The 26,904-nt window shown below is 41.4% G+C and overlaps 1 protein-coding gene and 1 pseudogene across 6 annotated transcripts in view; both read right to left on the reverse strand.

Moving 5' to 3' along the window:
* Positions 1-12,105, reverse strand: part of SIDT1 (SID1 transmembrane family member 1) — an 80,762-nt gene extending 68,657 nt beyond the window's left edge. For all 6 annotated transcript variants that reach the window (XM_040980472.1, XM_040980470.1, XM_040980469.1 and 3 more), the window contains exon 1: positions 11,797-12,105. In XM_040980472.1, coding sequence (XP_040836406.1) covers positions 11,797-12,003 — 207 coding nt within the window. In that variant the 5' untranslated portion in view covers positions 12,004-12,105. The remainder of the gene's footprint in view (positions 1-11,796) is intronic.
* Positions 12,106-22,055: 9,950 nt separating this feature from the next.
* LOC121156837 lies at positions 22,056-22,587 on the reverse strand (annotated as a pseudogene).
* Positions 22,588-26,904: the final 4,317 nt, after the last annotated feature.

Consider the following 26,904-nt stretch of genomic DNA (forward strand, 5'->3'; position numbering starts at 1 on the left):
TAATGATATAAAGGAACTGGGGTGGGAGGAGGGAATTGGGGAGGGGATAAGGGAATATAGAACTGTATTGTAAAATGATAGCAATAATAATAAAATGTTTAAAATAAATAAATAAATAAATAAATAAGAAAGAAATTCCAAAAAAACCCCACAAAATATTAACAAATCCACCAGTGTCACAGTTTTACTTAGTGTTCACCCTGTTTGCCCAGGATGTCTGGGTGATCCAGGGTGAGAAACAGTACCAACAAACAAACAAACAAACAAATAAATAAAACACTTCTGTTTTCAGTAGTTCTAAGGCAGTCAGACCTGAGACTGTTAACTTCAGATCAAAGGGTGTGACAGTAAACACTAGACTGTAACAGTTTTTTGTGCGTTTTATTGTCTCTGATAAGCATAACAGATGTTCTGTTGCAAGACAAAGAGTCATTTGCTAGAAATCTCGAAGTAATGTCCTCTGAAACCCAAGTGACCTTCCTGGATTTGCTTCTAGCTGCTAACAAAACCTTGGACAAGGCACAGTAATTTATTTCACTTGATTTTGAGATTCTCTTTCATTAAGAAAAAGGAAGATGAATGACTTAAAGGATTTTCTGAGTTCTTAAGTTTAAAGTACAATGATCACTTTTCTTATTGCAAAGGATGATTGTAAGGTGTTTTTTTTTTTTTTTTTTTTTTTAGTGATGGGGGAAAAAAGAACAGAAGTGGTCTCAAATACAAGTTCAATTACATTTCTGTAGCCAAGCAGACTTAACAAAGGTAATCTTGTTGAGATGAATAGAGAAAATAATGGCACAAAATCAACACAAATACACACTGATGGCCCAAATAGCACGTGTTCTTCACCTTCCACTGTGGGTATTACTCGAACTGCAACAAAACTTGGAGAATGGTGACCCCACCTCTATAGTAATTGAGTTTATTTATCATGGCTATGAGTCAGGAAGTAAGGAACTAAACTTGATTTTTAGAAGGATGTAGACAGAACCTATTTGCCATTTGCAAAACCTCAAGTAACTAAATGAGATCACCCAGAGAAGGAGAGAACCTTGATGGACTGATCCTGTCCAATTTGGGAGACAAAAAGAACAGAGAAGTAGAGACACCTGAGCTTCACAGGAAACTGGCACTACAGGAGAAGGGTGGAGATAGGTGGTAAAAGTAAAAGGGAATGCTGGGAAGAGTGGGGAGAACACCAAGCACCAGGTATGGAGCTGTTTCAGATTCTATAAGCCAAGGCAGGCTACAAAATGTAAACATGTCCACAGTACTATAATACAACTATAAGGATGTCTTTTCAACAAATGGTGCTATCATAGCAGATCCAAAATAATAAGAATCTAGATAATGACCTTGTATTTGCCAAGAAAATTAGCACCAAATGAATCATGTACCTAAATGTAAAATGAAAAAAAAAAAAAAACCAAACTATTTCAAGAGGCATCAAAAGGTTTGTAGAAAAATGTAATTACATTTAACCTAGAGGGTAAGATGCAAGTTAAGACACCCTGAATCCCACATGGTAGTAATTGTGCTTGATTCCCAGCCCTGGCTTTTGACTTCAGGTTTCTGATAGTGTAGACCATAGGAGGCAACTGGAAGATTCTATTGAAGATCAGGACTCAATTCCTGGTTCTGAGCTTTGTGTCTGCCCAGTTATGCCTATTGAAGGCATTTAGAGAGTGACTTAGTAAATAGAAAATCTCTGTCTCTCTTTGAAGGATAAGGAAGAGGAGGACAATGAGAAGGAAGACATGATTTTTCCATCACCTTTTTTTATAACCCTTCTGAAAACTTCCAGAAGATGACATAGAAGAAAATCTATATGGTCTCTGATTTTGTGACATTTTAGATATATTACCAAAAGAATCATGCATGAAAAAATTTGCAGGTAGAACTTTTTAAAAATGTAAAATGGTTTCTCTTAAGATATTATTAAGAAGATGGAAATATAAGGCACATACAATGAGAAACTATTTTCAAAACATGTATCTGATAAAGTATTGGTCTCCAAAATGTATCCCCATTGAAAAAAACCTCTTGAAACTTCACAATAGGGAATCAGAGGACCCAATTAGAGACAAAGCAAAGATCTAAACAGATATCTCCCCAAAAAGGATGTCCACATGAGCAGCAGGCACACAGAAAGATGATCAATAGCCTATGTTATGTAGGAACTGCAAACTACAACAGCAATGAGACGCCACAGTACATCTATTAGAATGGCTAAACCCAAACCATGCATGATGTCAAATGTTGTGGAGCTTGTGGAGCAGCAGGACTCGCATTCGTAGCTGTGGAAATGGAAAGTGAGGTACCTACCATGGAAGAAAAGATGTTCTGACAGTTTCTTACAAAGCTACCTGCAGTCTCAATATTTGTTCCAACAATTATAATCCTACATACTGAATAAGGGAAGTTGGAAACTTGTGTCCACACAATAACTAGCACACAAATATTTACAGAAGATGTATTCATTTTTGTCAAAAATTAATAGCAGCCAAGATGTCCTTTGGTGCATGAATGGGTAACCAAATTATAATATACTCCAATAATGGAATATTATTCAGAATGAAACAGAATCGAGCTATCAAGTTACAAACAGACATGGAGGAACTTTAAATGTATATTGCTAAGCAAAAGAATCCCATCTGAAAAGGCCACATTATGCATAATTCCAACTGCTCGGGGAGTAAACTTTTACTGCTGCCTTCCTAGCATCCTGGCTGAGCCTGATATTGAAGTTGATATACGATAAGCCAATAGGGAGAAAAGTGTACAGCTTTCATGCAACTTATATGACACTGAAGCCATCATGGAGAAATGGAGGCTCAAATACATAGCTAGCATTGAACATTCATGTGTGGAATTAGAAAAAGAATAATAAATTGTTAAGACATGACAAGACAAAGAGGTTGGGCTAGGATAATTGACTGCGCGGGAAAGTATCCAAGTGGACAAAGATTACACCACGAATGTTTGCATATCCCTGATGATAGCAATGCTGCTTTCCTTTAAGTACAGAAAGGACATCTTTCAAATAGAATTTCATCTCCTGATAACACGAAAGGAGAAAAAGGAAAGCCTACTTGTTTGGTTGGATAAATCACTGCTATGTATATATTTTGAAATATGGCACTGTATTCAAGTAATTCCAGGTAATCCAAAAGTTAGATAAAATACTTTAAAAAATAAGATCAGAGTGATCTTGCATATATTTCAAAGAGCTTTAACTTGTTGCAGTCAACATGTCAAGGACCATTTTTTGGAGTGATATATTCTGAACTTGCAGTCTCCCAGTGTGTGCCTTATCAGGTAGTTGGTAGCATAGGTAAAGTCAAGACTTGAACCCAGATACTCTGATGTGTTACACAACATCTGTACTGGCATCTTTACCAGTAGGCTCAATGCCAATAACGTTTTACCACAGGACAAAATGATTTTTATACATATTTGTTCCATCTCATCATTTATGAAACCTAAAAGATCATAGATTCACATCTAACAGAATACAATATTTTTTGTCTTTAAGCAAAATACAAACCCTCAGACTTAAATTTTTGAGGCAGCCAACTAAAGTAGTAAAAAAAAAAACTTCAAAATTTCTATTTTGAAAATAGGAAGAAAAAAGTAAAAATAAAAAATGTGTGGAATTACGTGTTTATGTTAAGCAAAACATCAAAGACTAATTGCATCATCAGGCAGATTCTAGATATACAATTAATATTTTTCATTTGCAATTGGGCAAAAAATATGGAAAGGCTCAATTTGAAGAGATCATTGATTATGCATTGTAATCATTACACATTATCTTGTGTGTTGACAGAGAACTTTCTATCACAGAGTTAAACAGCGTAGGAAGAGCTTGCTGTTATCATACTTAAGGATGCTGCAGGGCACCTTAAAGTAAAATCACACTGGTAAGTTCTTGCTGTCAAAAAAAGAAAAGAAAAGGAAATATGGGCAGCTCCCAAACAAAGACGCCTCAGGGTGGCATAAGCAACTGCAAGCCTTGTGGTCTTTAAGATTCACGGCTACAGTGAGAAATTACATAGAAGATCCTTCAGGAAGTAAGTTGAAACTAAAGTGGAAAGGAAGAAAAGGTGAAAATCTCTAGGTTGTCTCAGATGACAACAACATCCTCTCAGAAGGGATCATCACAGCAGTAAAAATAAAGCCAAACATTAAACAAAAAATCCAAAGCCAACAGGATGACAAGCTTATGGATTCAGCACTCAGCAGGAACCCCAGCTGGAACAAGCAGCAGCTGGTTGAGTTGAGCACATGTGGCCAGGGCCAAGAGAAAAACAAACACAAAAACCCTCAAAAACACTCCCAAGTACTGAAGAGTCCTAGGGGGAGCTTTTCAAATGAAAAAGAAAAAAGAAATCCCAAGCTATGGCTTAACCCACTTCAATACAACGCCATCTCCAGAAAGTTATTTATAAGAATGTTTTAATATTCCATACAAAGAAAAGCAATGAGTAACTGGATTTAATAAAAAACCTACAAGTCCATACTAACAAAATTAAATGATAACTAAATGAGAGAGGAGAAAATGCTTTTTCTTAACAGACTATCAAATGCAGAAAGACTGGGGGATTCCGATGTCACGAGCTAGAAATCACCATCATAGTATCTGATGCAGGCAAGAATAATCAACTAGAAAGCCCGTAGCTACAAGTTTGACAAGGCACAGGATATTTGCATAGTCTCAAGGTCCTCTGATTATTTTAATATGCTGTTTTTAAAGATTTACTTATTTTTATTGCGAAGTTAGATATACAGAGAGGAGGAGAGACAGAGAGAAAGATCTTCCATCCGCTGACTCACTTCCCAAGCGGCCACAATGGCCAAAGCTGCCCCAATCTAAATCCAAGAGCCAGGAGCCTCTTCTGGATCTCCCACATGGGTGCAGGCTCCCAAGGACTTGAGCCGCCCTCCACTACTTTCCCAGGATACAAGCAGGGAGTTGGATGGGAAGTGGGGCTACCGGGATTAGAACTGGTGCCCATATAGGATTCTGGGTGTGTACCAGGTGAGGACTTTAGCTGCTAGGCTATCATGCTGGACCCTAATATACTTTTTATGAAAGAAAAATAATTTTTTAAAAGATTTATCTATTTCGATTGCAAAGTCAGATATATAGAGAGAGGAGGAGAGACAGAAAGGAAGATCATCCACCTGATATGACCATGACGGCCTGAGCTGCAATGAACCGAAGCAAGGAGCCAGGAGCTCTTCTGGGTCTCCCATGCAGGTGCAGGGTCCCAAGGCTCTGGGCTGTCCCCGACTGCCTCCCCAGGCCACAAGCAGGGAGCTGGATCGGAAGCAGGGCCAGGGGATTAGAACCAGTGCCCATATGGGATCCCGACACATTCAAGGCAAGGACCCTAGCCACTAGGCCATTGCACCAGGCCCAAAAGGAAAATAATTTTACAATAGAGAAACAGAGAAGAAATCTTTTGGCCAAGATCAAGTGAAATCATCTTAACCAAGTCATCAATGTCAACCACATTAGTGCCCTGACAGGATAACCCCAAGATGCAGCATTCTTCCTGTGGCGTTTCTTCCAAAATGTATAAACCCCAAATATAATTATGAGTAAGTGTTCAACAAATCCTAACTGAGTTCAGTTGGAGTTTAGGAGTCCTGGGTTCTGCATCTGTGGATTCAACCAGCCATGAATGGAAAATATTTAGGAAGAAGAGAATTGCATCTATTCCCTAAATAATAGCATAATACTTATTTGCATAGCATTTACATTGTATCAGGGAATAATATAATCTATAGATGATTTAGGGTATCTGGAAGAATTACATAGGTTATATGCAAACACTATGCCATTGTGTAGAAGAGACTTGATTGCCTGCAGATTTTAGTACCTATGGGGGATCCTGAAATTAAGTTTCTGTGGATACCAAATGATACCTATATATAGGTCCTTTCAATAAGTTTAAGTCTCTATGTTCCTGAATTCAAATTGGAAAACAACAATGTTTCTGATGAGATGTTTCTCATTATAAAAGTATTCCATTTAGGAGCATTGTGGCATGGTACGTAAAACCACCACCTCAGACATTGGTGTCCTCTATGGGTTTGAGTCCTGTCTACTCCACTTCCAGTCCATCTCACTGCTAACGTGCCTAAGTCACTAGCAGAAGATGACTCAAGTGCTTGGGTCCCTGAACTCTCGTGGGAGACCCAGATGAAGTTTCAGGCTCCTGGTTTCCACTTGGCCCAGCCCTGGTCAACGCAGGCATTTGGGGAATGAACCAATGAATGGAAGATTCATATTCTCTTTCTTCCTCTCTCTCCCCTTTACTCCTCTTCCCTTCCCCCTCAGAACAATGTGTTTCAAATAAATAAATTTTTTAAACAATAAGTATTTCATCCCATTCAATGAAAAACAAATGATCAAATTAAAATTCATTGTTTTATTGCTCTTAATGCACCCATTAGGCTAGGCAATGATGCTTGGTGGTGGCTATCATCAGTAAAAGAGACAGACAGTCAGATTCACGGACAGATCCTCACAGGGAAAAATAACACCTTTGATGCAGTCCTGCCAAAAATATCAGCCATATTTCTCCATCTAAAGTGACTTCCCCCTTGTTTCTATGCTTATTTATTACTGATTTTTTTCAATCCTTATTCACCTTACAAAGCTATGTCTGGAGCATATGACTTCTACAGTTGTATAGTACATGAAATAATACTGTTGCCCCCTGAAAAAGTGAACCACATTTGCATTTTACATTTTCTAGTGGCTGCACTAAAAATAAAACAGGAAGCTAATTTTATGAATACTGATTTACTAATTCTGAAAATGGCTCATTTAAAGATGAATACAAAATATTAATACTACATTTTATGTTTTCTCATGTAACCATCAAAATCTGGTATGTTTTCTAAACTTAAACTCACATTTGAAAAAAAAATCCATACCAGTTACAGTTTAAGTGCTCCAAACACAGGCTAGTGGGTCCCAGATTAAACAGATTTACAGAATCCATTATACAATTTAATACTTCATGACCAGGTGGGTAGGCAGAGTAGATCCCCCACAATATTAGATCTGTAACTTGGGTAAGATCAGCCCTAAACAGCTTGTGATCTACTGATGCTCTGCTTTGAAAGTCATAGGGCAAAACATGGGCAGTGACTATTATGGACTCAATGCCTTCATCTCTTCAAAAATCTGCATGTTGAAACCTCCTAATATAATGGCTTTTGAAAATGAGCCTTTGGAGCCAAGCATGGGCATGCATCATGGGGATCCCATATAGGCACCAGATTTTTTTTTTTTAAGATTTATTTATTTTATATTGGAAAGGCAGATATACAGAGAGGAGGAGAGACAGAGAGAAAGATCTTCCATCTGATGATTCACTCTCCAAGTGACCGCAATGGCCGGAGCTGAGCCAATCCAAAGCCAGGAGTCCGGAGCTCTTCCAGCTGTCCCGTGCAAGTGCAGGGTCCCAAGGCTGTGGGCCATCCTCGACTGCTTTCCCAGGCCACAAGCAGGGAGCTAGATGGGAAGTGGGGCCAAAGGGATTAGAATCGGCGCCCATATGGGATCCTGGAGCGTGCAAGGCCAGGACCTTAAGCACTACACTATCACGCCAGGCCTTAGGCACCAGTTTTAATCCTGACAACCCCACTTCCCATCCAACTCTCTGCTTGTGTTCTGGGAAAGCAGTGGAGGACAGCTCCAGGCCTTGGGACCCTGGACCCACATGAGACCCAGAAGAGGCTCCTGATCCCTGAGTTTGGATTGGGGTAGCTCTGGCCATCGTAGCAGCTTGGGGAATGAATCAGCGGACGGAAGATCTTCCTCTCTGTCTCTCCTCCTCTCTGTATATCTGACTTTACAATAAAAATAAATACAAATCTTAAAAAAGTGAGAGAGAGAATGAGCCTTTGAAGGGAATCAGGTTGGTTGAATCCTTTAGCAGGAAACCCACAGATACCCAGAGCTGACTGTTCAAGAGTTGGAAGTTACCACTGGAGGGTCCAAATATGTATTTCATTGTTCATGAAGACTAGATAGGTTTTTTTGAATCAAAATCCAAGAGACTGATGTAACTGGTTTCAGTTATACAACCACTGATTAAAATTAATAAAGCCTGGGACCGTTTCTTGGGTATGGAATCAAATGTCACTAAAAGATAAATACCTTAGTGTAAAAAAACACTGCATTCTATTACCGTATAGCTCAGATAAGCCAGCCTATTGCATAGGGGTTAGAGTTTTTCTAAAGGGGCTTCTACCACCATCCAGTTCAAATAGAAACACCTGCTTGCTGCCACCACATGTTTCCACAATGGCACCTTCATTACCCAGCAACCCTGCATTCTGCCTGCGATCTGGGATAATCATAGCCTTGCTAACTTTTCAACAAGGTGATTTCTTTCCAGTTAGGCTTGGTTCTGTGGTTATAGAACATCCTGTTTGTGTAGTATAACTTTACTTCCCTTAAAAGAACTCCCCAGATACTTTCCTTCTAGAAAAATGAAATGCACCATGATCTGGATTAATTTTTACCTTCCATAACTACTTTTATTCTTCTTTAATCCAGTCATTCCATTCTTTAAGCAGTTTCTTGAAGTGACAAGTTCATATTATGTTGTTCTTTGCCTGGAAGGCATGCGAGACTTTTCCTGGTGCTGAGTTCAGAGAGCTTAGTGTGGGACTAGCTTGGTGAAACAGTTCTTGGGGAGAAGCAATGACAACATGACAGATTACCAGCACAGTGTTCACTAAAACCTCACAGGTTGGACTTTTCTCTTCCAAGGCAAAGGAAAAATGACAGCGAACCACAGTGATGAAGAGGAAGAAAGAGAAAGATTAAAGCTCAAAACACCAGACATTTCCCTACCACCACCAACAACCTAAAATATTTGTGTCTCTGAAGAGGCGTGGTGAGAAATGACAATGATAAGCGAGGGAGCCATGCCTGACCAAGACCTGACTTAGGTTACAGGAAAATGCATCCTGGCTGACTTCTGCTCTGAATAGTTCAAGACTACAGAACTTTACTTGGCATAGTCCCTTGGAGAAGGCTCAGGATCAGCAGTGGAGGCAAGAAAGGCTCAACATAAACAATTAAAAAAAATGAGAGGGATAGATACCAGCATTTGGGGACAGGAATCAGGGAGTCTCCAAGCAAGTGGGGGATAAGCCACAGCCTTGAAGAGAGCACCGCTTTGAAATGCCTGTAGTGAAGGATAACTGGCTTATCATTACGAGAGTATTGCTTGGTGACCTACCACTTAGCCTCTGCTGTGATCTCCTCTTTACTACAAACCTTCAGCTTTGTGTTCATGTCAGTGGAAGAGGGGCTTTAGTATCCAAAAGAGGATGAGAAAGATCAAGAAGAGAGGAGGCTATCAACAGACACTGAGAATAATGGTTTGGACAGACCAGAAAGGTGCTATCTTGGGAGAAAGCAACCGGGAAAATTGATTGGAGAGAGAGGAAAATATTTTCCAGGGTTCCACAATTTGCCTGTTTAAGACGTATCCTAGAAGGCTATAGGAGTTGAGCGCATCTGATTTTTACATGTGTACCCCGGCATTAGAATAATTGGACTACTTGTTATTTGCTAGTTCCATGGTTCCATACTTTGTATTTCTCAGACATTTTTTTTTTTTTTACATTTATTTGAGGCAAAGAGTAACAATTTTACACAAAAATGACACAGCTTACACAAGAGAGAAATCCCACCTGTGGGGTCACTTCCCAGCTGCCTCCCAACCTAGAACTCCCATATGAGTGACAAGAACCCAATTTCTTGAGCGATCACAGCTGCCTCCCATGTGCTGCATGGACAGAAAGCTGGAAGCGGGAGCCACAGAGGGGAGCTGGACCAGGCACTCTGATACTGGACCTGATACTGGACGCCAGATGTCCTAACCTGCCTCTTAACCACTAGGCCAAACAGCCACCCTTCAAAATAGCAACATTTTGATGAAAATCCTAGAAACTGTTTGAGGCTGTCAATTTCTTATTGTGTTATGTAAAGATATTTTTAAATGATCACTTTTTTCATGAAATGAAGATCATTTAAATATATATACAGGCAAAATGGAAAGGGCATAACAGAATTTTTTTCATTTTTTTGAAAATTTTTGGATGAAAAATGGTTATGCCTTCATCTATTAAAATAAAAAAAGCAATTGTGTTTATGTTGAATTTCAGATAGTCTTTGATGTTTCTTCACTTAATTGTTCATTTTACAGAAACATTTATAAGTCTCATAAAATGCCACATGGTGCATTGGGGAGGACCTGACTGTGCCCCACCTGAGGTTTACCAGGAAAGTAGCACAGGGACCTCTGTTGAAAATAGTGTACCCACTGGCCCAGCAACTCACAGATTAACCAAGAAAAGGCAAAACACATTTAACAAGCAACCAGCTTACTGCCAAGCCGAACTGCAAGAATACTAACACCTGATGCCAGGGGTTTCTTGAGGCTTCCTTGCCAATGATGTAGGGGCAAACTGATACTAACCCACAGAGCTCTCCGCGTTTTCCAGAGTTTCCTGTGTTCCCCAGCCAATCACAGGGCTATGCACAAAACTTAGATGCAATATGTCAAACAGCTGCTAACTGGGACTGGGTAGGAAGAGACTGTTGGTGCGGGGCTTGGGGAAAACAAAACAAAAAATACTGCCCTTGCCGCTTTTGTACTGCAGGCCAGCACAGCCTGCAGCTTCCCTGCTCTCCAGGGGATGAACTTAAGGTTATGGGAGGACAGGCAGGGAGGGCTGTGCTGCCATGGTGACTGCTCCCAGCCTGGAGATGGGCACTCAGGGTGCTTGGGGGGGGGATGTCGGCTGGGGGAGTAGTGATAGGGACTTGGGCCCTCACTGCTGTATGCAAGCCTCTTCAAGCATCTGAGGCTGTGAGGTTTTTCTAGTTGTGCTCCTTCGTGGGAATCAGATGAAGGTAGAGGGCGGTAAGGAATATCTGCGTCTAGAGCTCACAGAGGGATGCAGCCATCACAAGCCACACGTGGACACATTAACATAAGTTCCCGCTGTAGGTACCCTGGGGCGCTTTCTTTATTTCCCATGACCCAAACGTCATCATATTGAAGAAGGAAAAAGGCTGTATGCATTTTTAACATTATATAATGAGGCATAGTCAATATGTCAAAGGCATACTTACTGAACCTTTTCTCCCCTTGGCTTGTCAGAAACAGATCTAGAACTTCCACATCATTACCCATCCTTATTTAACATCCCAGACCTCCACACAGCAACTGACGGTTGAGTCCCCACATCTCTGATCAGGTCTTCTGGCTCTTTCAAGCCCTACCGTGTGACAATGGCACATAAACGCAGGAAGTGACTCGAATTCACACAGGTTCCGCAGCTTCGGTCCATTCTCACACGATTTCCCTGTTAAATTCTGAGCAGCTTCCTCCCCAGATGGCTGCAAGGCAGAAGGATCCCCCTAGGCGGAAGAAGGTTCCTCTCCTGCAGGACAGTAGCACAGGTGCGTCCTCCCCCCACCTAGAAATCCCCACTTTTCCTGGGCAAGAGGCTCACCAAGGGAAGCCAGGACACGCAGAGCCAACAGGGAAGCAGCGCCTCTGCACCACCCAGAAAAATACCCGCCACCCAGGCCGGGGAAAGCGCGAGGTGCCACGTAGGGGAATGAGAACGCGAGTCCCTGGGTGCCTAAGGTGCCCAGAGATCGATTCCCAGGGAAACCCAAAGCAGCGACAGAGCTCCACAATGTGCCAAGTTCTGTGAATGCTACAGGCACGGCGCGCGTCTTACCTGGCCGGGCTGGCTGGTGTAGTTGAAGGAGTAGATGTTCTCGATGCTGAGGCTCACCACGCCACTGTAGACGTGATCGAAGTCCGCGCCCCTGGCAGGGTCGCGGTCCGCACGGCGTGGCGTGGGGGCCGATGCGGGGGGCTTCCCGGCCGCCCTCAGGAGCCAGGACAGAACGCAGAGCAGCGCGAGCCGCGGGCAGCCACGCATGATGGGCGCCGTGCACCCGCCCGGGCCCCAAAGCACAGCCACCCTTGGCAATGGGCGAGCCCAGAGGCGGTTCTCCCAAAGCCCGGCGCTGGGCTAGACGGGGTTTCAGCGCAGCGCTGGCGATGCCTGGTGAGCTCTGCCGGCCGGGGGTGCTGGCAGCACGCTGGCAAAGGGCCAATCAAATATTGATGCTGCAGCCTGGGGTCTCCGCGGGAGGTCAGGGGTGGAGAGTAAGAGATGGGGAGGTGGGGGCGAGGGTTGCTGTTTTCTCCTTCTGCTTCTAAGTCCCCTCTTGCTCATCGCCAAGAACTTCCCCCCGCCGCTCCCCACTTACCCACCCTGAATTTCCACCGATTTGCTCTCTCTCTCACCCTAAACAGCAGCAGCAACGAAAAAGACACTGGAGACAGGAAATCTCCAAAAGTCTAGAATAATCAGCCCCGTGGGCCATCGAGAAGGAAATGCAGTCTGTTGGAAATTAAAGTGCGACCAGTCTGCAGGTGAAGAAAAGAAAGCCAGAGAGCCATCCCCATGCCAGGTGTACCAGTCCGCTTTTCCAGGTTGCCACCTTGTAACAAGCTTGGGAAGAAGCGTGCACACCCAGCCACCCCTAACTCTGTTGTCCCTCTTCTAAGTGGAATCCCTTCTCAGACACTGCTTTCATTTCCTTGTTACCTTCTGTTCTCCAAGAAGATCCCCACTTCATCGCTTTCTCACTCTCTTGCCATATGTGTCTGTATGTAAATATGTACAGTCATATATATATAAAAGGCACGGTAAAGAGGCCTGTTTTCCGCAGCACCTGATTCTGCTCCTGGAAGTCAGCTCCTGGGAGATCAGCTCCCTTGAGATACCCACAGAAGGCGTTTCACCCCACCCTTTTCCTCTGCAACGATTCCTACATTCTGGGACCCTGGCCCATCTTAAAAACAAAATATCCTTCTAGCAAAAATAAGGGGCCTGGATTTCAAGAGCTTTAACATAAGGAGGCAGATAAGGAGTGGAGCGATAAAGGGATCCCTCGGAAGTCCTGGCATTAAGACTCACTGCTCTTTTTCAGCATTAAGCCATTTGCAAATTAGAAAAGAATTTAAGTGTGCTCACCTCCTAGGAACATTTAAAAAGAAGCCCCATGGGCAAGCCTTCAGCTTGGTGGTTATGGCTATAATCCCAGCTCAGAGAGCCTGGTTTTGTATTCTGGCTCCTCCTGCCGATGCAGACCCTCTAGGCAGTGGTGATGGCTCAGGTAGGTGGGTCTCTATCATCCATGGGAGATACCTGGATTGAGTTCCTGGCTCCAGCCTTGGCCCTACCCAGCCCCAGCAAAGAAACAGATCTAATGCAAAGATTCAAGATTTAAAACTTTAGTAGCTGCCATTTAAAACAAGGTAGGTTTTAGTGTGTACTTCATTGAATTTCTACAGTATATTAGAACATCAAAAATAAATGCAGTATATTCAGTATAAAGTATACTGTGCCCTCAGAAAACACTGAAAGCTTGAATTAAACTCTGACTTACTGGGACAATTTTCATTCTTTCTTTTTTTTTTTTAAAAAAAAGATTTATTTATTTATTGGAAAGTCAGATATACAGAGAGGAAGATCTTCCATCCGATGATTCACTCCCCAAGTGAGCGCGATGGCCGATGCCGAGCCAATCCAAAGCCAGGATCTAGGAACTTCTTCCGGGTCTCCCACGCGGGTGCAGGGTCCCAAAGCTTTGGGCCATCCTCGACTGCTTTCCCAGGCCACAAGCAGGGAGCTGGATAGGAAGTAGAGCTGCCGGGATATGGGATACCTGCGCATTCAAGAGGAGGACTTTAGCCGCTAGGCCACACCGCGGGGCCAATTTTCATGTTTTAAAAACATGATCTTTGTGGATGTTTGAAGAGAAATAGTAATTTAAAGAGCTATGAGTAAATTTTAAAATAAAATACACTGCTTATGAGAAACACAGATTTCATCCAGAATTTCAGTGACTTTTAACTACTGTATTGAAAATACATCTTTTCAAAATCTAGGAAAATTTAATAAATTTATGAAGGTTTTTGAGATTATCAGGCGTGCTCGGTTCAGCCATTGAATCAAGCAAGCTTACTTTTTGTTTTTGTCTTTACATCACAGCAATTTAATGTAAACCAGAGCAGTTCATTTACAAGAAATGAACAAATCAGTGCTTTATTAATCACTTAACAGATTTCAATAAATTTTTTTTTATTACATTTCATTTTATGACAGTTTCATAGACTCTGGGATTCCCTCACCCCTTCCCTGTACCCTCCCCTCAAGGCAGCCTTACTTATTAAACCTGCTGTGTTATGACAAACTGGCTCTTTTACATGGCAAATCTTTCAGAAGCAAGGGCCTTATCATTAGAAAAGATGTCTTGGGCCTGGTGCGATAACGTAGTGCTTAAGGTCTTGGCCTTGCACATGCCAGGATCCCATATGGTCACCGGTTCTAATCCCAGCAGCCCCACTTCCCATCCAGCTCCCTGCTTGTGGCCTGGGAAAGCAGTCAAGAATGGCCCAAAGCCTTGGGACCCTGAACTTGCATGAGACAGCTGGAAGAGTTCCTGGCTCCTGGCTTCGGATTGGCTCAGCTCCAGCTGTTGTGGTCACTTGGAGAGTGAACCATCGGACAGAAGATCTTCCTCTCTGTCTCTCCTCCTCTCTGTATATCTGACTTTGCAATAAAAATTTAAAAATCTTTTTTTAAAAAAAAAGATGTTTTGCATTCTTAGTTGAAATTTGCCTCTTCCACTCACTTATATTAATCCTGCCGTCTGAAGTCACAGGAATAAACCTAATCCGTCTTCCACATGAGAGCCTTGTAGGTATTTGAAGGGAGTCATTGCCCTTCATGATTTTATTTTAACTTTACAAAGAACTTGGAAGAAATTGGTGCAGATTCTTTCTCAGAACATGAAACCCCAAATGCTCATTTTAAAGCCACTAAAGGCGATAGCAATACCAGACAATCTGAACTATACTCAAATGTTTTTCTAGATTACTTTGTATAAAAATTTAACCCTGATTTCAGCCCAAATCCACTGAGTGACTTTAAGTAATTAACGTCTAAGTATCACAAAGTTGTTTAAGGATAAAAGGGGGAAAGTTTGCAACTTAAGTATAAAAAATTTAAAGTGCTGCACGAGTAACTTATTGTATGAATGCGAATTCAGTAGCTTAAAGGTAAAATACGGTCCATTGGGCAAGTGTGTTAGTAACAAATATAGCATACTGAGATACTTCTAGTAATTTTGGACTAATTATACAAACAGGTAAAGATGATATAACTGCAGGAGGTTTTTGGATATATGGGAAAATACCTTCTAACAACACTTATCTTTCTGCATTAAATCCTGCCATCTTTGTTCCAATTCCTCTTTGGACTAAACACAATACAGGTGTGGTAGCTATTTCAGATAATCACAGATTTTCCCCTATCTCTCAACCCTGAGAGATAAGCAAACCTTTCACCCTCTTTAGGAAAACATTCCTTCTTGCTCTGTGGCATGATTTCTACGAGTTTAATAGGAAGAGATATGTAAATGGAACTGTACTACTAACATCATACCAGAAGAAATAGCTCCTGGAGTTTCTTAAAGTTGTATCTATTATTTATGGATCTTTATTTCCTCCACTGCACTTGACATGGCCTCTAAATAAAGATTCTGACATTGTATCTGACACTATAGGCTAATATTCCCCTTGGCAGAAGCAAAAGAATTAAAGTAGAATTTATGAAATCTAGACATTCCATCAGATTGTTACTCAAACTTCCCCAATATCCCCCGAAGCCAGAGCAAAGGAAGGCCTCAAACTTACACCTGAGAATCTTACATACAAAAGCCATTTTATAATCTGCACTAAACCATGGCCATGTAACATTCTTGTCCTGTCAGTAGGATCAGACAGACACAGAGGTTGATTTCTTCAGGAACTCAGGGACACAAACAGAACTTCTACTCTACTGTTTCCATTAGCACTCACACTAGATACTATTCTGTCACCAATTCCTCCATGAACCCCTGGCTTTGTTGTAATGGATTGCTGTTTTGCTTTTCCAAGAGGTCCCCTAATGTTGACCAGTCAATATTTTTTTGGTGTTTTCATCTGTTTGTTTTTGCCTTCATCTGAGAATGCAACATTATTTATTATGGCTAGTTAAGCCCCAGGAGTTCACTGTGATCCTTTCCTATTTTTTCTGGGCCTTTTATTCAAGAACTGGAAGATATAAATTTCCCTTGTGAATCAATTCTGATTTAATAGGTGCATGATCTCTTCTGTTGTTCGGAGACACCTATAAAAGGATTCCATTTATCTAATTCCATTTATCTAATTCCATGGCATAAAATGAACACAGAATTTTTAAAAATACAAGTTATAATTTTACCAAATCATAGTCCATTATATAGACCATGCCTATCAAGGAGGGGGAACGTTCTTTCAAATAAACTAAAAGTTATCCAAAGTTACTCTAGACTTTCAGAACACTACACTTGGAAGGATTTCTAGAACTAATCAGACATTACTAGCAATGGAAGTAAAAGCTGCTGTCTCCTAGGAACCCAAATATTGCTTTGTGCAAGTCTATCACCTGAAGAATGGTCTTCAATAACCTCCTTCCCTTGGCATCCCAACCTACAGACAACAAGCCTCAAAACTTTTCTGTTTTTGCTTGAGTATTCTGGACAAACCTCAGGATTTTTAACTCAACATCATGGGAACTATCAAATTTTTGTTCCCTACAAATAGTTTCATCCTCAATATAGTCACAAAGGCCTTGTCTTAGAGCAATATAAACCATGCAAAATTCACGGATACTTCCACTGAATTAGTTCTAGACTGCTTGTTTGTAATTACGTTTTCTTATGAAGCACAGACTTTGCTACTGACTGAGGATGTGTAACACTTTCAGTCATCCTATTACTCTGAAGGCTTTCTGTGTACTCTCTGTCTCACTGCTGTATCACTGTGACTCCTGTGACTCTCAGGACCCAACCACAAACAGGGTAATAACACGAATGTCTCTACACCTTGCTCAGACTTATTAGGAATTTTCATTGAGAATTTTGATCTTCTATTATTTGTTGATGTTTCACTCTTCAAAATCAAAATGAAGTTAGTGAATTTCCATGAATGCTATCACTATCTAAACTTTATCCTAAAGATAGTCTTCTACCTGAGATTAAAAGTATTCCAGGTGGTAGCATTTATGACAAAGGATAAATACGTGTCAGCTGGTATTCTGCTGGAGTAATATAAATGATGCTTTGGAAAGAAAAGGTTTTCTCATTTTTTGCTAGAAGCTCTTCAGAAACGGAAAAGTTAGGAGAATCAAGATGGAGGGAATAGGGTAAGGGCATGTTTAATCAGACAAGAAATAATAGACAATGTGAGGCAGAGAGGGCACATTCTAGGAAATAGGAGAGGACAGAACAATAGCAGAGGGGCACCTGCAGACTGACAGACACAGGAAAGTAGCAGAAACAACAGTGTGGTGTTGCAGTGACTGATTACCTCAGTGGCATTCAGCAAGTGGTGATCTCAATCACACTGGCAACCAGAACTATACCAGCAACCAGATGGGAAGGGACTTTCACCGAGAGTTCAGGAGATAAATCCAAACAACTGTCTGTCCTGCTGGTCTGTTTGATTTGACCAGGAGCAGAGACAGAGCAGCAGATCCCAGATTGGCAGTGCGGGAACAGGGTGGACTTCACAACCCAGTACACCACCTAGAGCGGAATCAGGTGCCATTTTGTTTAAGGAAGCAAGGGCTATGGACATTACTGAGCATGCACCGAACTGGGAGTGAACTCATTTCTAACTCAGCGAACTGCAACAATGTAGCTTCCTACAGGTTCCACCCAAGATAGGTCCAGGCAGGGTAGCTGTCAGACCTGATGGCCAGCAGATCAAGAACTCTAGCAGCGGCACATCAGGCACCATTTTGTACAGTATGGCAAAGAAATTGAGACTGCAGGGACAACAGTGAGCTGCGTATGTGCTGAGCTTGGCAAGAACTCACTGAGCTCAGTGCAATGCATTGGTCCCACAGGAAAATAATATTAACCATGGCATTGTATGGGTCAAAATAGGTCGGTGTGGGCCTCAGACCTAATGGTCAACAGGTTCTGGCAAGATCAGCACCAACAACAACCTAGCTATATAGAACACCTGGTGTCTCTCTAACCCTGGAATCTGCTCCGACTGGAAGTGAAAGAAGGGTTGTATGAGACAATGGGGCAGACTCGGCAATGGTATCACAGGAGGTGGAGACTGCTGAGCCAGGATCTGGGGCTATGGAGACCCTGGTGGAAATCTAACATAAGAACCCAGACCTGAAACTCACAGGAGGGAGTGGCACAAGTGACTGCAAATAAAGAGCAATGTACCAAATGCAGTAAGTAAAATTCAACAGTAGACCTGTGGCTGACAGAGCTTAGAAACCTACCCCAAGGGAAAGAATCTGCTAACCAGAAGTATAATGACCAAGAGCAAAAGACGAGACAGAGGCACAATGAATATTACTGAAGACTTCCTTGCAAAGGAATAAAAAAACCCTTTGCCAACTTCAGAGTTAACTGAGGAAGGCATTGAGAAAATGGGGGATACAGGATTCAAAACACTTGTTATAAAACTTCTGATCAACAATGAGAAGCATGTAATGCAAGCACTCAAGGAATTCAAGGAATATGTCACACTGGAAATGACTCAAATGAAAGCTGATATATCAGAAATGAAGAATACAGTGGAGCAAATTAAAACGACAGTGGAGAGTCTCCAAAATAAAATGAAGGAGGCAGAAGAAAGAATCTCAAAATTAGAACATATTTCCTGTTACCAGGGGGAAATAAACAAATATCTGGAAGCAAAGCTGGATCAGGCTTTAAAAAGTATTCAAGAATTGAAAGACACTATTAAGAAGCCAAATATAACATTTTGGGATTCCCAGATGGTGCAGAAAGAGAAGCTGGGTTTACAAATGTATTTAATGAAATAATAAGGGAAAATTTCCCTAATCTAGAGAAAGAATTGGGAAACAACATTCAGGAGACGCACAGAACTCCCAACAGGCTTGACCAAAAGCAGTCTTCACCATGACACATGATAATTAAGCTCCCTTCAATTGAACATAAGGAAAAGATCCTTAATGTGTAAATGAAAAAAATTAACTGACATATAAAGGAATACCAATTAACCTCACAAGAGACCTCTCACAGAAAACTACAGGCCAGAAGAGAATGGAGTGACATATTCCAGATTCTAAAAGAAAAAATTGTTGGCCCAGGATAACATACCTAGGAAAACTTTCTTTTGTCTTTGAAAATGAAATCAAATTATTTCACAGTAAAGAAAAGTTAAAAGAATATGCCTATTCCAAACCTGCCCTTCAAATGATGCTCAAAGATGTTCTCTTGACAGAGAAAAGGAATAGTGCCCACCAAAACCAAAGACAAATGTAACGAACATTCCAGTAAAACAAGAACAGAAGACAAATCAGTGAACAACCCATTGCTAAAATGACAGGACCAAATTACCACGCATTCATATCAACCTTGAATGTAAATGGCTTAAACTCATCAATCGAACATCATAAATTAGTAGAGTGGATTAAAAAACAAAACCCATCTATTTGTTGCCTACAGGAGACACATTTTACCAATAAAGATCAGTGGAAACTATATCTCATGGATTTTGAGGTTTTTTTTGTTAGTTTCATCTCCTCAAAACAGTTTCTTCTGATTAAATTCTTCACTGATTCATAGATCATACAGTACCATCATTTTCTTCAAGAAGGTTCCTGATTTTCTTTTTCCTTTCTTCATCGACACATTAGTCATTCAGTGGCATGCTACTTTACTTTATGGTGTTAATTTCTTTTTTTTTTCTTCTTGTTGATTTTGTATTGTGGCTTTTAATAATTTAAGGGGATGTATAGTAACTGTGTAATGGAGACTGTCATATCTAGCAGCATGTTATTTAACTCCATGGCATTGTAAATTTCTATTTTTCTTCCTGTTATTGTGGCTTTCAATTAAGAGGATGTACAGTAACTGTGTAATGGAGACTATCATATCCAAATGTGAGGATTAAATTCACTATGCATCTCTACTTCCAGACAAAGATGGACTCCCAATGAAACTGTTTACTCTAGCTTGTCAATGGGATGCTGGACTCTCTGCCATTGTCCATACTCACAATGATGGACATATGACTGCGTATGAAGAACAACTATACTATAGTAATGATATACTATAGTAATGATATAGGGGAACTGAGTGAGGGGGGAGGGACTTGGGTGGAGGAACAAGGGAAATCCCAGGGGCTATGGAACTGTATCATAAAATGATAATAAAAAGAAGAAAAATTTTTTAAAAAGCAGAAAATTTAATGAATATTTAGACATACCCTACTTCACAGTAATGTGACGATGCTAAAGACCAAGGTACATGCTAAGAGAAAGAATATGGAGAGGAACTGCTCCAGCATATCATTTTACTAAACAAGCAACCCTATCAAAGGTTATGATATTGCCTATTCCTCCAATAGATACATCTCTGGGCTAACTGAAGGAGGCCATGACAAAATATTAGGGTTGAGTGTGTAATTTGAAAAAGGAATATGTGGGAAAACAATGTGATCATGTCCTTTACTGGATAATCCATTACACTCTCAAGATGGTCATTTGGTTGGCACCAGGTAACTTCAGATTTTTGTCAGCTGAATTTCTCCATGAAACTACCTGTTATGACAATGACAAACCGATTACTATCTTAGATCAACATTTACAGGAAACTTTAAAAAGGCAGGTGAGATTAGTTTTGGGCCAAGAGTTAACTTGTGAGCAACATAATACTTGACTAACTTCTGGGCTTCTGTCCAAAAGGGACCTTTTGTGGGCATTTGGGGCAGTGAACCAGCAGATGGAAGATTTCTCTTTCTATACCTGCCTTTCAAATAAATAAAAATAAGTAAACTTTTTTAAGTATATAAAGTAATATAAAACCATTTATTGATCCTTGTTCATCAGTATTTATAATAAAGTAAACAATATACATTTGGATAACATTCGGATCACTAGAAAGCTACTGTTTTTTTCCTGGTATCTGCTGAACCAATAACCAAACAGTGCAGATCGATCTTCCATGTAAGAAATGAGATTAAACAAACACAAAACATGCAGGTCAAACAAACAAACAAACAAAAAACATGCAGGTCAATGATTTAGATTACAATAGCCTAATTATCTGCTTTAACAGCAGATCCTAAATTGGCAATATTTCTAAGCTGTCTTAGAAATTCCAAGAATCATGACATTTTAGTCAATAATAGTACATGGATTTTGACTTTTGCTCACTAGAAGAAACTGTCCAATATTTGTTTGTCTTAGTTTTACAGGGCAGCAGGGTGTCTATTTTTAGCACCTAAATGAGGAGACTAATCAGTAACAATTAAGATCATATAAGCCATGGCACTTACCACTATAGGTTCAGAGATAGATTCTGATATTGCTTCTTCTGAATTATTTAACCTGTGCGAATGATTTACATGCATTATCTAAATAGCTATGGCTTCAGGACAATTTCTCCAGTTTAACTCAAAGGGATTTATGTGCAAGGTTGCTCAGAATGACATTTCAGCAACAGAGTTTTACATGGTTTCCTTTTGATGAAAATTCAAAAAGGAAGAAAGTCAGTTATAAAAGTATGTTATGTATACACTCAGCCAGCTACCCAGAATGCTCCTCAGGCATGAGTTGAGAATCAGGTTCTGACACTGGGAACAACATTTAGAAAAACTGTTCTCAAAGGCAGCAACTGTTTGCTGATGAAGGAAGCAACTACAGAAATCCCTTTCAAAAACTGTTAGAAGTAACCAGTGCTATTGATGCAAAAAAAAAAAAAAAAAATAGAAAACTCACAACTCCTCCAATGCTACTTTTAAACCAACCATCAAACTTGATTTTCATTAGAATGTAGCTATTTCTTCACTCCAGTATATAAAAAAACAAGATCAAGGCTTTTATAACAATGCCAACAACTATTGAGTTTCATCTTCTGGACAAAAATGCCAAGTTAGACTCTCTTCATAAAAAGCGATTACAATCTTAGGACATTTCATACTTGCTTCTTTTGCCAGCACCAACTCAACTTCATCTGGATCTTTCCATTTCATGAAAAAGATCAATTCTCCACTGCTGTCTGAGACACCAATTATTTTTTTGGGATCAAGACCCCTGGCAAAGCTCCTTGGTTTGCCAGCAGCATCTCTTTTCTTCTTTGATTTACTGTCATCAGATTCACTGTCGGATAAAGATTTTATTTTTGTACCATTTTTTTTTCTTTACCAGTTTTTGAGAATTAAGAAATGCTTCAACTAACTCTGGACAATCCAAATTTTCTTCAGGTTCTCAAGTGTTGTGAGCATCTGTGAATCCCTTCCACTTCAGGAAACACTCCACCTTCCCATTGACCACACATTGGTCCAACACTTTCTCCAGTACAAATTCTTTAGGCTCTGCCTCTTCAACCTTTTTACTCTTTCCACTCTGCCTTCTTACCATTTTTTGCATTTTACCATTTTATTGCAGGCTTGAAGAGCTATTATTCAGTGCTCCAAGTGGGTCTTGTGGGGCTGCAGTGTCCTCCTGGCCCTAAAGTAAATTTTTTTTGAAGAAACAAACAAACAAAACCAACCAACCAAACACACACACAAACACACACACACATGCACACAAAAACCCCACAAAAACAAACAAAAAAGCAAACTAAAGGTGAGGCCTAAAGAAGGACTAGTCACATCTTCAAGGAACCTTTGCTCACTTTCTTTTTTTTTTTTTTTTAAAGATTTATTTATTTATTGAAAAGTCAGATATACAGAGAGGAAGATCTTCCGTCTGATGATTCACTCCCCAAGTGAGTGCAACAGCCGATGCTGAGCCAATCCGAAGCCAGGATCCAGGAACTTCTTCCGGTATCCCAAATGGGTGAAGGGTCCCAAAGCTTTGGGCCGTCCTTGACTGCTTTCCCAGGCCAGAAGCAGGGAGCTGGATGGGAAGTGGAGCTGCCGGGATTAGAACTGGCGCCCATATGGGATCCCGGGGCGTTCAAGGCGAGGACTTTAGCTGGGCGACTGCACTGGGCCCTAACTTTATTTGAAAGTAAGTTTTAATTCACAATTCTGGAGGTTCAAAGGCATCAGCTTGACTCTATTGAGGACCACAATGGGCAGGGCTGGCAACCACAATATGGGTGACAGAACACTCACCACATAGAAAACCGGAGACTGGGGGGTCATGCTGGAATTTTTGCAACTTGATTTTGCAAGTACTCAGGGTTCCATGAGGATTATAATAACTCCTTCTGAGGGCAAAGCTCTCAGTGACCTCTGATTGGACCCCATGTCTTAAAGAACTACTTCCCACACTATTACCACGAGGATTGGGAAAAGTAGTATCCAAGTCACAGCATTTTATCAACTTTATTGTTTTCAGTTTCTCTATTCTTTTGATTCAGCTTTCATTTACACATTTATTTTCTTGTGCTTACTTTGGTATTAACTTTCTCTGCTTCTAGCTTCTAGAGGTTTAAGTCATTGATTTATTTTTTTTTCTTATATAGTTGTTTAGAGTTATTCATTTGTATCTCAACTATTGTAAGTTATATCTCATAGATCTGATTGTACTGAATTTTCCTTTTTATGCAATTCAAAATACATATTTTTTGTTTGATTACTGAATGCCTTAACCTGAATGAGTTGCTATAATAAAATATCTCATTGGCTGGCACTGTATTACAGAAAGTGCAGGCATCCTGTGTAATTACTGGTGTATATCTTGACTATCTTTACTACTACATTTGTTCTTCTTTTTTTTTAAAAGATTTACTTATTTTTATTGCAAAGTCAGATATACAGAGAGGAGGAAAAACAGAAAGATCTTCCGTCCACTAATTCATTCCCCAAGTGACCACAATGGCCGGAGCTGCACCGATCTGAAGCCAGGAGCCAGGAGAGGACTTTAATAGCTAGGCCACAGCACTGGGCCCGACTAGCATACTTCTGATCCAACTCCCTGCTTGTGTCCTGGGAAAATCAATGGGAGATAGGCCAAGTAGCTGAGTCATTGCCACTCATGTGGGAGGCTGGGATAAAGCCCCTGACTCCTGGCTTCAGTGGTGGTCCAGCCTTGGCCATTGAGGCCATCTGGGGAGTAAATCAGCTGATGGATGGTTTCTCTCTCTCCTTCCCATTCCTCTTTTCCTCTTTGTAACTCTGATTTAAACATAAATAACTCTTAGAAAGATAAAAAGCACCCAGTGCGATAGTGTAGTGGTTAAACTCCTCGCCTTGAATGTTACCAGGATCCCTTATGGGCGCCGGTTCTAATCCTGGTAGCCCTGCTTCCCATCTAGTTCTCTGCTTGTGGCTTGGGAATGCAGTCGAAGACTTCTGTCTGTACTGTCTCTAGCATATTAGGGCAGTCTCTCCTCACATCAAATTCTCATTTTCTGAACTCTACCGTATTTGCCACAGGCAACACAAATACCTACACCTCAACTAGCTAATTCAACTATTCCTGTGATAACATTCTCGTATCTAGTTCGTGTGGTTTCTTCTTAGCACGGTCAAGGTTTTAGTTATAGATAGTATATCTGACACGTATCTTTTGGTACGTTGTAAGCTCCCTAAGGGAGGGAACATGGCTTCTTTTCTCAGGCCTGCTTGAACATGGCACAGGTCCTGGCAACCACAGGTGGTTGATGAAACGTTTTTGGGGAAACGAACAAAGGTGAACGCAGATAAATGTGACACGTAGAAAGTGGTGTGGAAATACCTTTGCTCTGGAGAATTATCGGGGCACCAGCTAACGCCACACATCGAGCTTTCCTGGCTTCGCCCTGACACCCGCAGAGCACAGCCTGGACAACAACGACCTGGCTGGCCGAGTTGCAGGCAGGATCTGGGAGGCGGGCGCCCGCGCGCAGGGCTCGCCGGACGTGCGCAAGGGCGTGGGGCGGGGCTCCGGTCGCCCCGGCAACAGGCCGGAAGCCGTGGGCTGCGTTGAGCGGTGGCGCGCCCCGCGCTTCGGAGCCTGAAGTTTTTTAGTCGCGTTGGAGGCAGCAGTCGGGAAACGGCAAGGCAGGTTGAGGGGATCGAGCGCATCCTCGCTGAGCTAGGGTCGGGGCCACGTACCGGGCGGGGAGAACGGTGGTGGCGTCTCCCTCCCTCTCTCTTTTTAAAATTATTCCTCCTGGGTCGGGAACCTTGCTCCCCGAAGTGCGGCCTTGGGTTTGGATACGCATTTCTGCGTTTTAGGGTGTTTTTGGGGTCTGGTACGGTTCCTGAGTGTGCGCACGCGCACCGCTTTCGTTCACTTTTTTACAGTCCTCGGAAGTTGGGCTACTTGACCGTAGCTTTCCTGGGCTCGGCAAGACAGAAACAGAACCCTGGGGGCACGTTGAGTCCCGGAGGCTGTTAAAACCTGTGGGTGCTAGCAGGCGGGTTCTCGGGGCCGCCTGAATGTCTTTTGAGGGGTGTGTTGACGAGTTAACTTGGTGGAGAAGGAAGTGAAAATGTGAAGGCCAAGCAGGAAAGGGTGATTAGAACTCTTCTGTGGAGGCGAGATCTTGGGCTTTGGGCGTGTCCAAACTGAGATGAAGTGGAGCCCTAAACTTTTTTGGCAAACAAGTGCAGGGATATTGGAGGTAAATACCCTTTCCACACAGCTGAGTGGATAAAAGCCTTCTGAGTCCCTTTGACCTGTGTTCCCAATTGAGTAGCACAGTGTCCTTGCTTGAAATCCCTTAGTGATTTTCTGTGGTCACGTTGCTGTGGCTCACCATGCTATACTTGCCCCTTGTCTTTCTCAACTTCCCTGGTCTCTCAGCTTCTCAAATCTTTGTTAGTCAAACTGAAATTCTCAAACTCTTCTTAAGTGCCTTTCCTCTGCCTGGAACATTCTCTCACTTCATTGTTTTTATTTGTATTTTGACTCTCAACTAAAACATTTTGGGGGAATGGAGTGGAGGGAAATCTTTCTTACCAAGTCGGGTATGTTGGATACTTTCATGATGCACAGAATTTACTGCCCATGTTGCCCTTTTATTGTAATGATTTGTTTGCTCTTCTTTGATAAACTGTAAAGTCTGCGAGAGCGTAGACTCTTACGGTTTTCAAAATGTTGTTATTAAGATGGATAATGGAGTGAGTGAGTGAGTGAAAGGGGGGCCAATTAAGACAAATAATGAAAACCTGGACAAAAATTTTTCTGGAAAAGATGAATGAGACTGGATGCTAGAATATCCAGTCTCACAGTTTTGCAGGAAACTATAGCATCCTTTTGATCTCTTGTTTCTGTAATTGGCACATGAGTCCTTTCATAGAGCACAGAATCCGATCTTGCTTAAGAAAAGTGATCACCATTGCTGCTGATGTTAAAGAGACCCCTTTGCAGTGCGAATGTGGGGTCAGAGTTCTAGTGTTACAGAAATCTGAGGTGCTAAGATACGGGGAATAGGGGCTGCAATATGCCATTCATGAAGCTTGGCCAGAGATGGGAGAGCAGCTGAGTTACACTTTGGTAGTCTTGGCCACACAGAGGTTGTACTTCAGAGCTGGCCAGTGTACTAATCTGCACACCAAATTGCCATATATCTAGTAGCTCCGGACAACTGCATGTTTATTTTCTTAGTTTGTTTTCTGCTGCCAAAAGAGAGAATGTGAGGCTGGTAATTTATAAAGAGAAGTTTATTTGATTCATGTTTCTGAAGCTTGTGAGGTCCAAGATCAGCAGTGCATCCATTGAGGACCTTATGCTCTTGTATAACATGGTAGAAATTGGAAGGGGAAGCAGACACAATTAGGACAGGCAGCATAAGGGCAGCGGTTA

This window comes from Ochotona curzoniae, unplaced genomic scaffold (assembly GCF_017591425.1).
Source record: "Ochotona curzoniae isolate NIBS_2020 unplaced genomic scaffold, NIBS_Ocur_1.0 contig_3498, whole genome shotgun sequence".
NCBI classification, from domain to species: Eukaryota; Metazoa; Chordata; class Mammalia; order Lagomorpha; family Ochotonidae; genus Ochotona; species Ochotona curzoniae.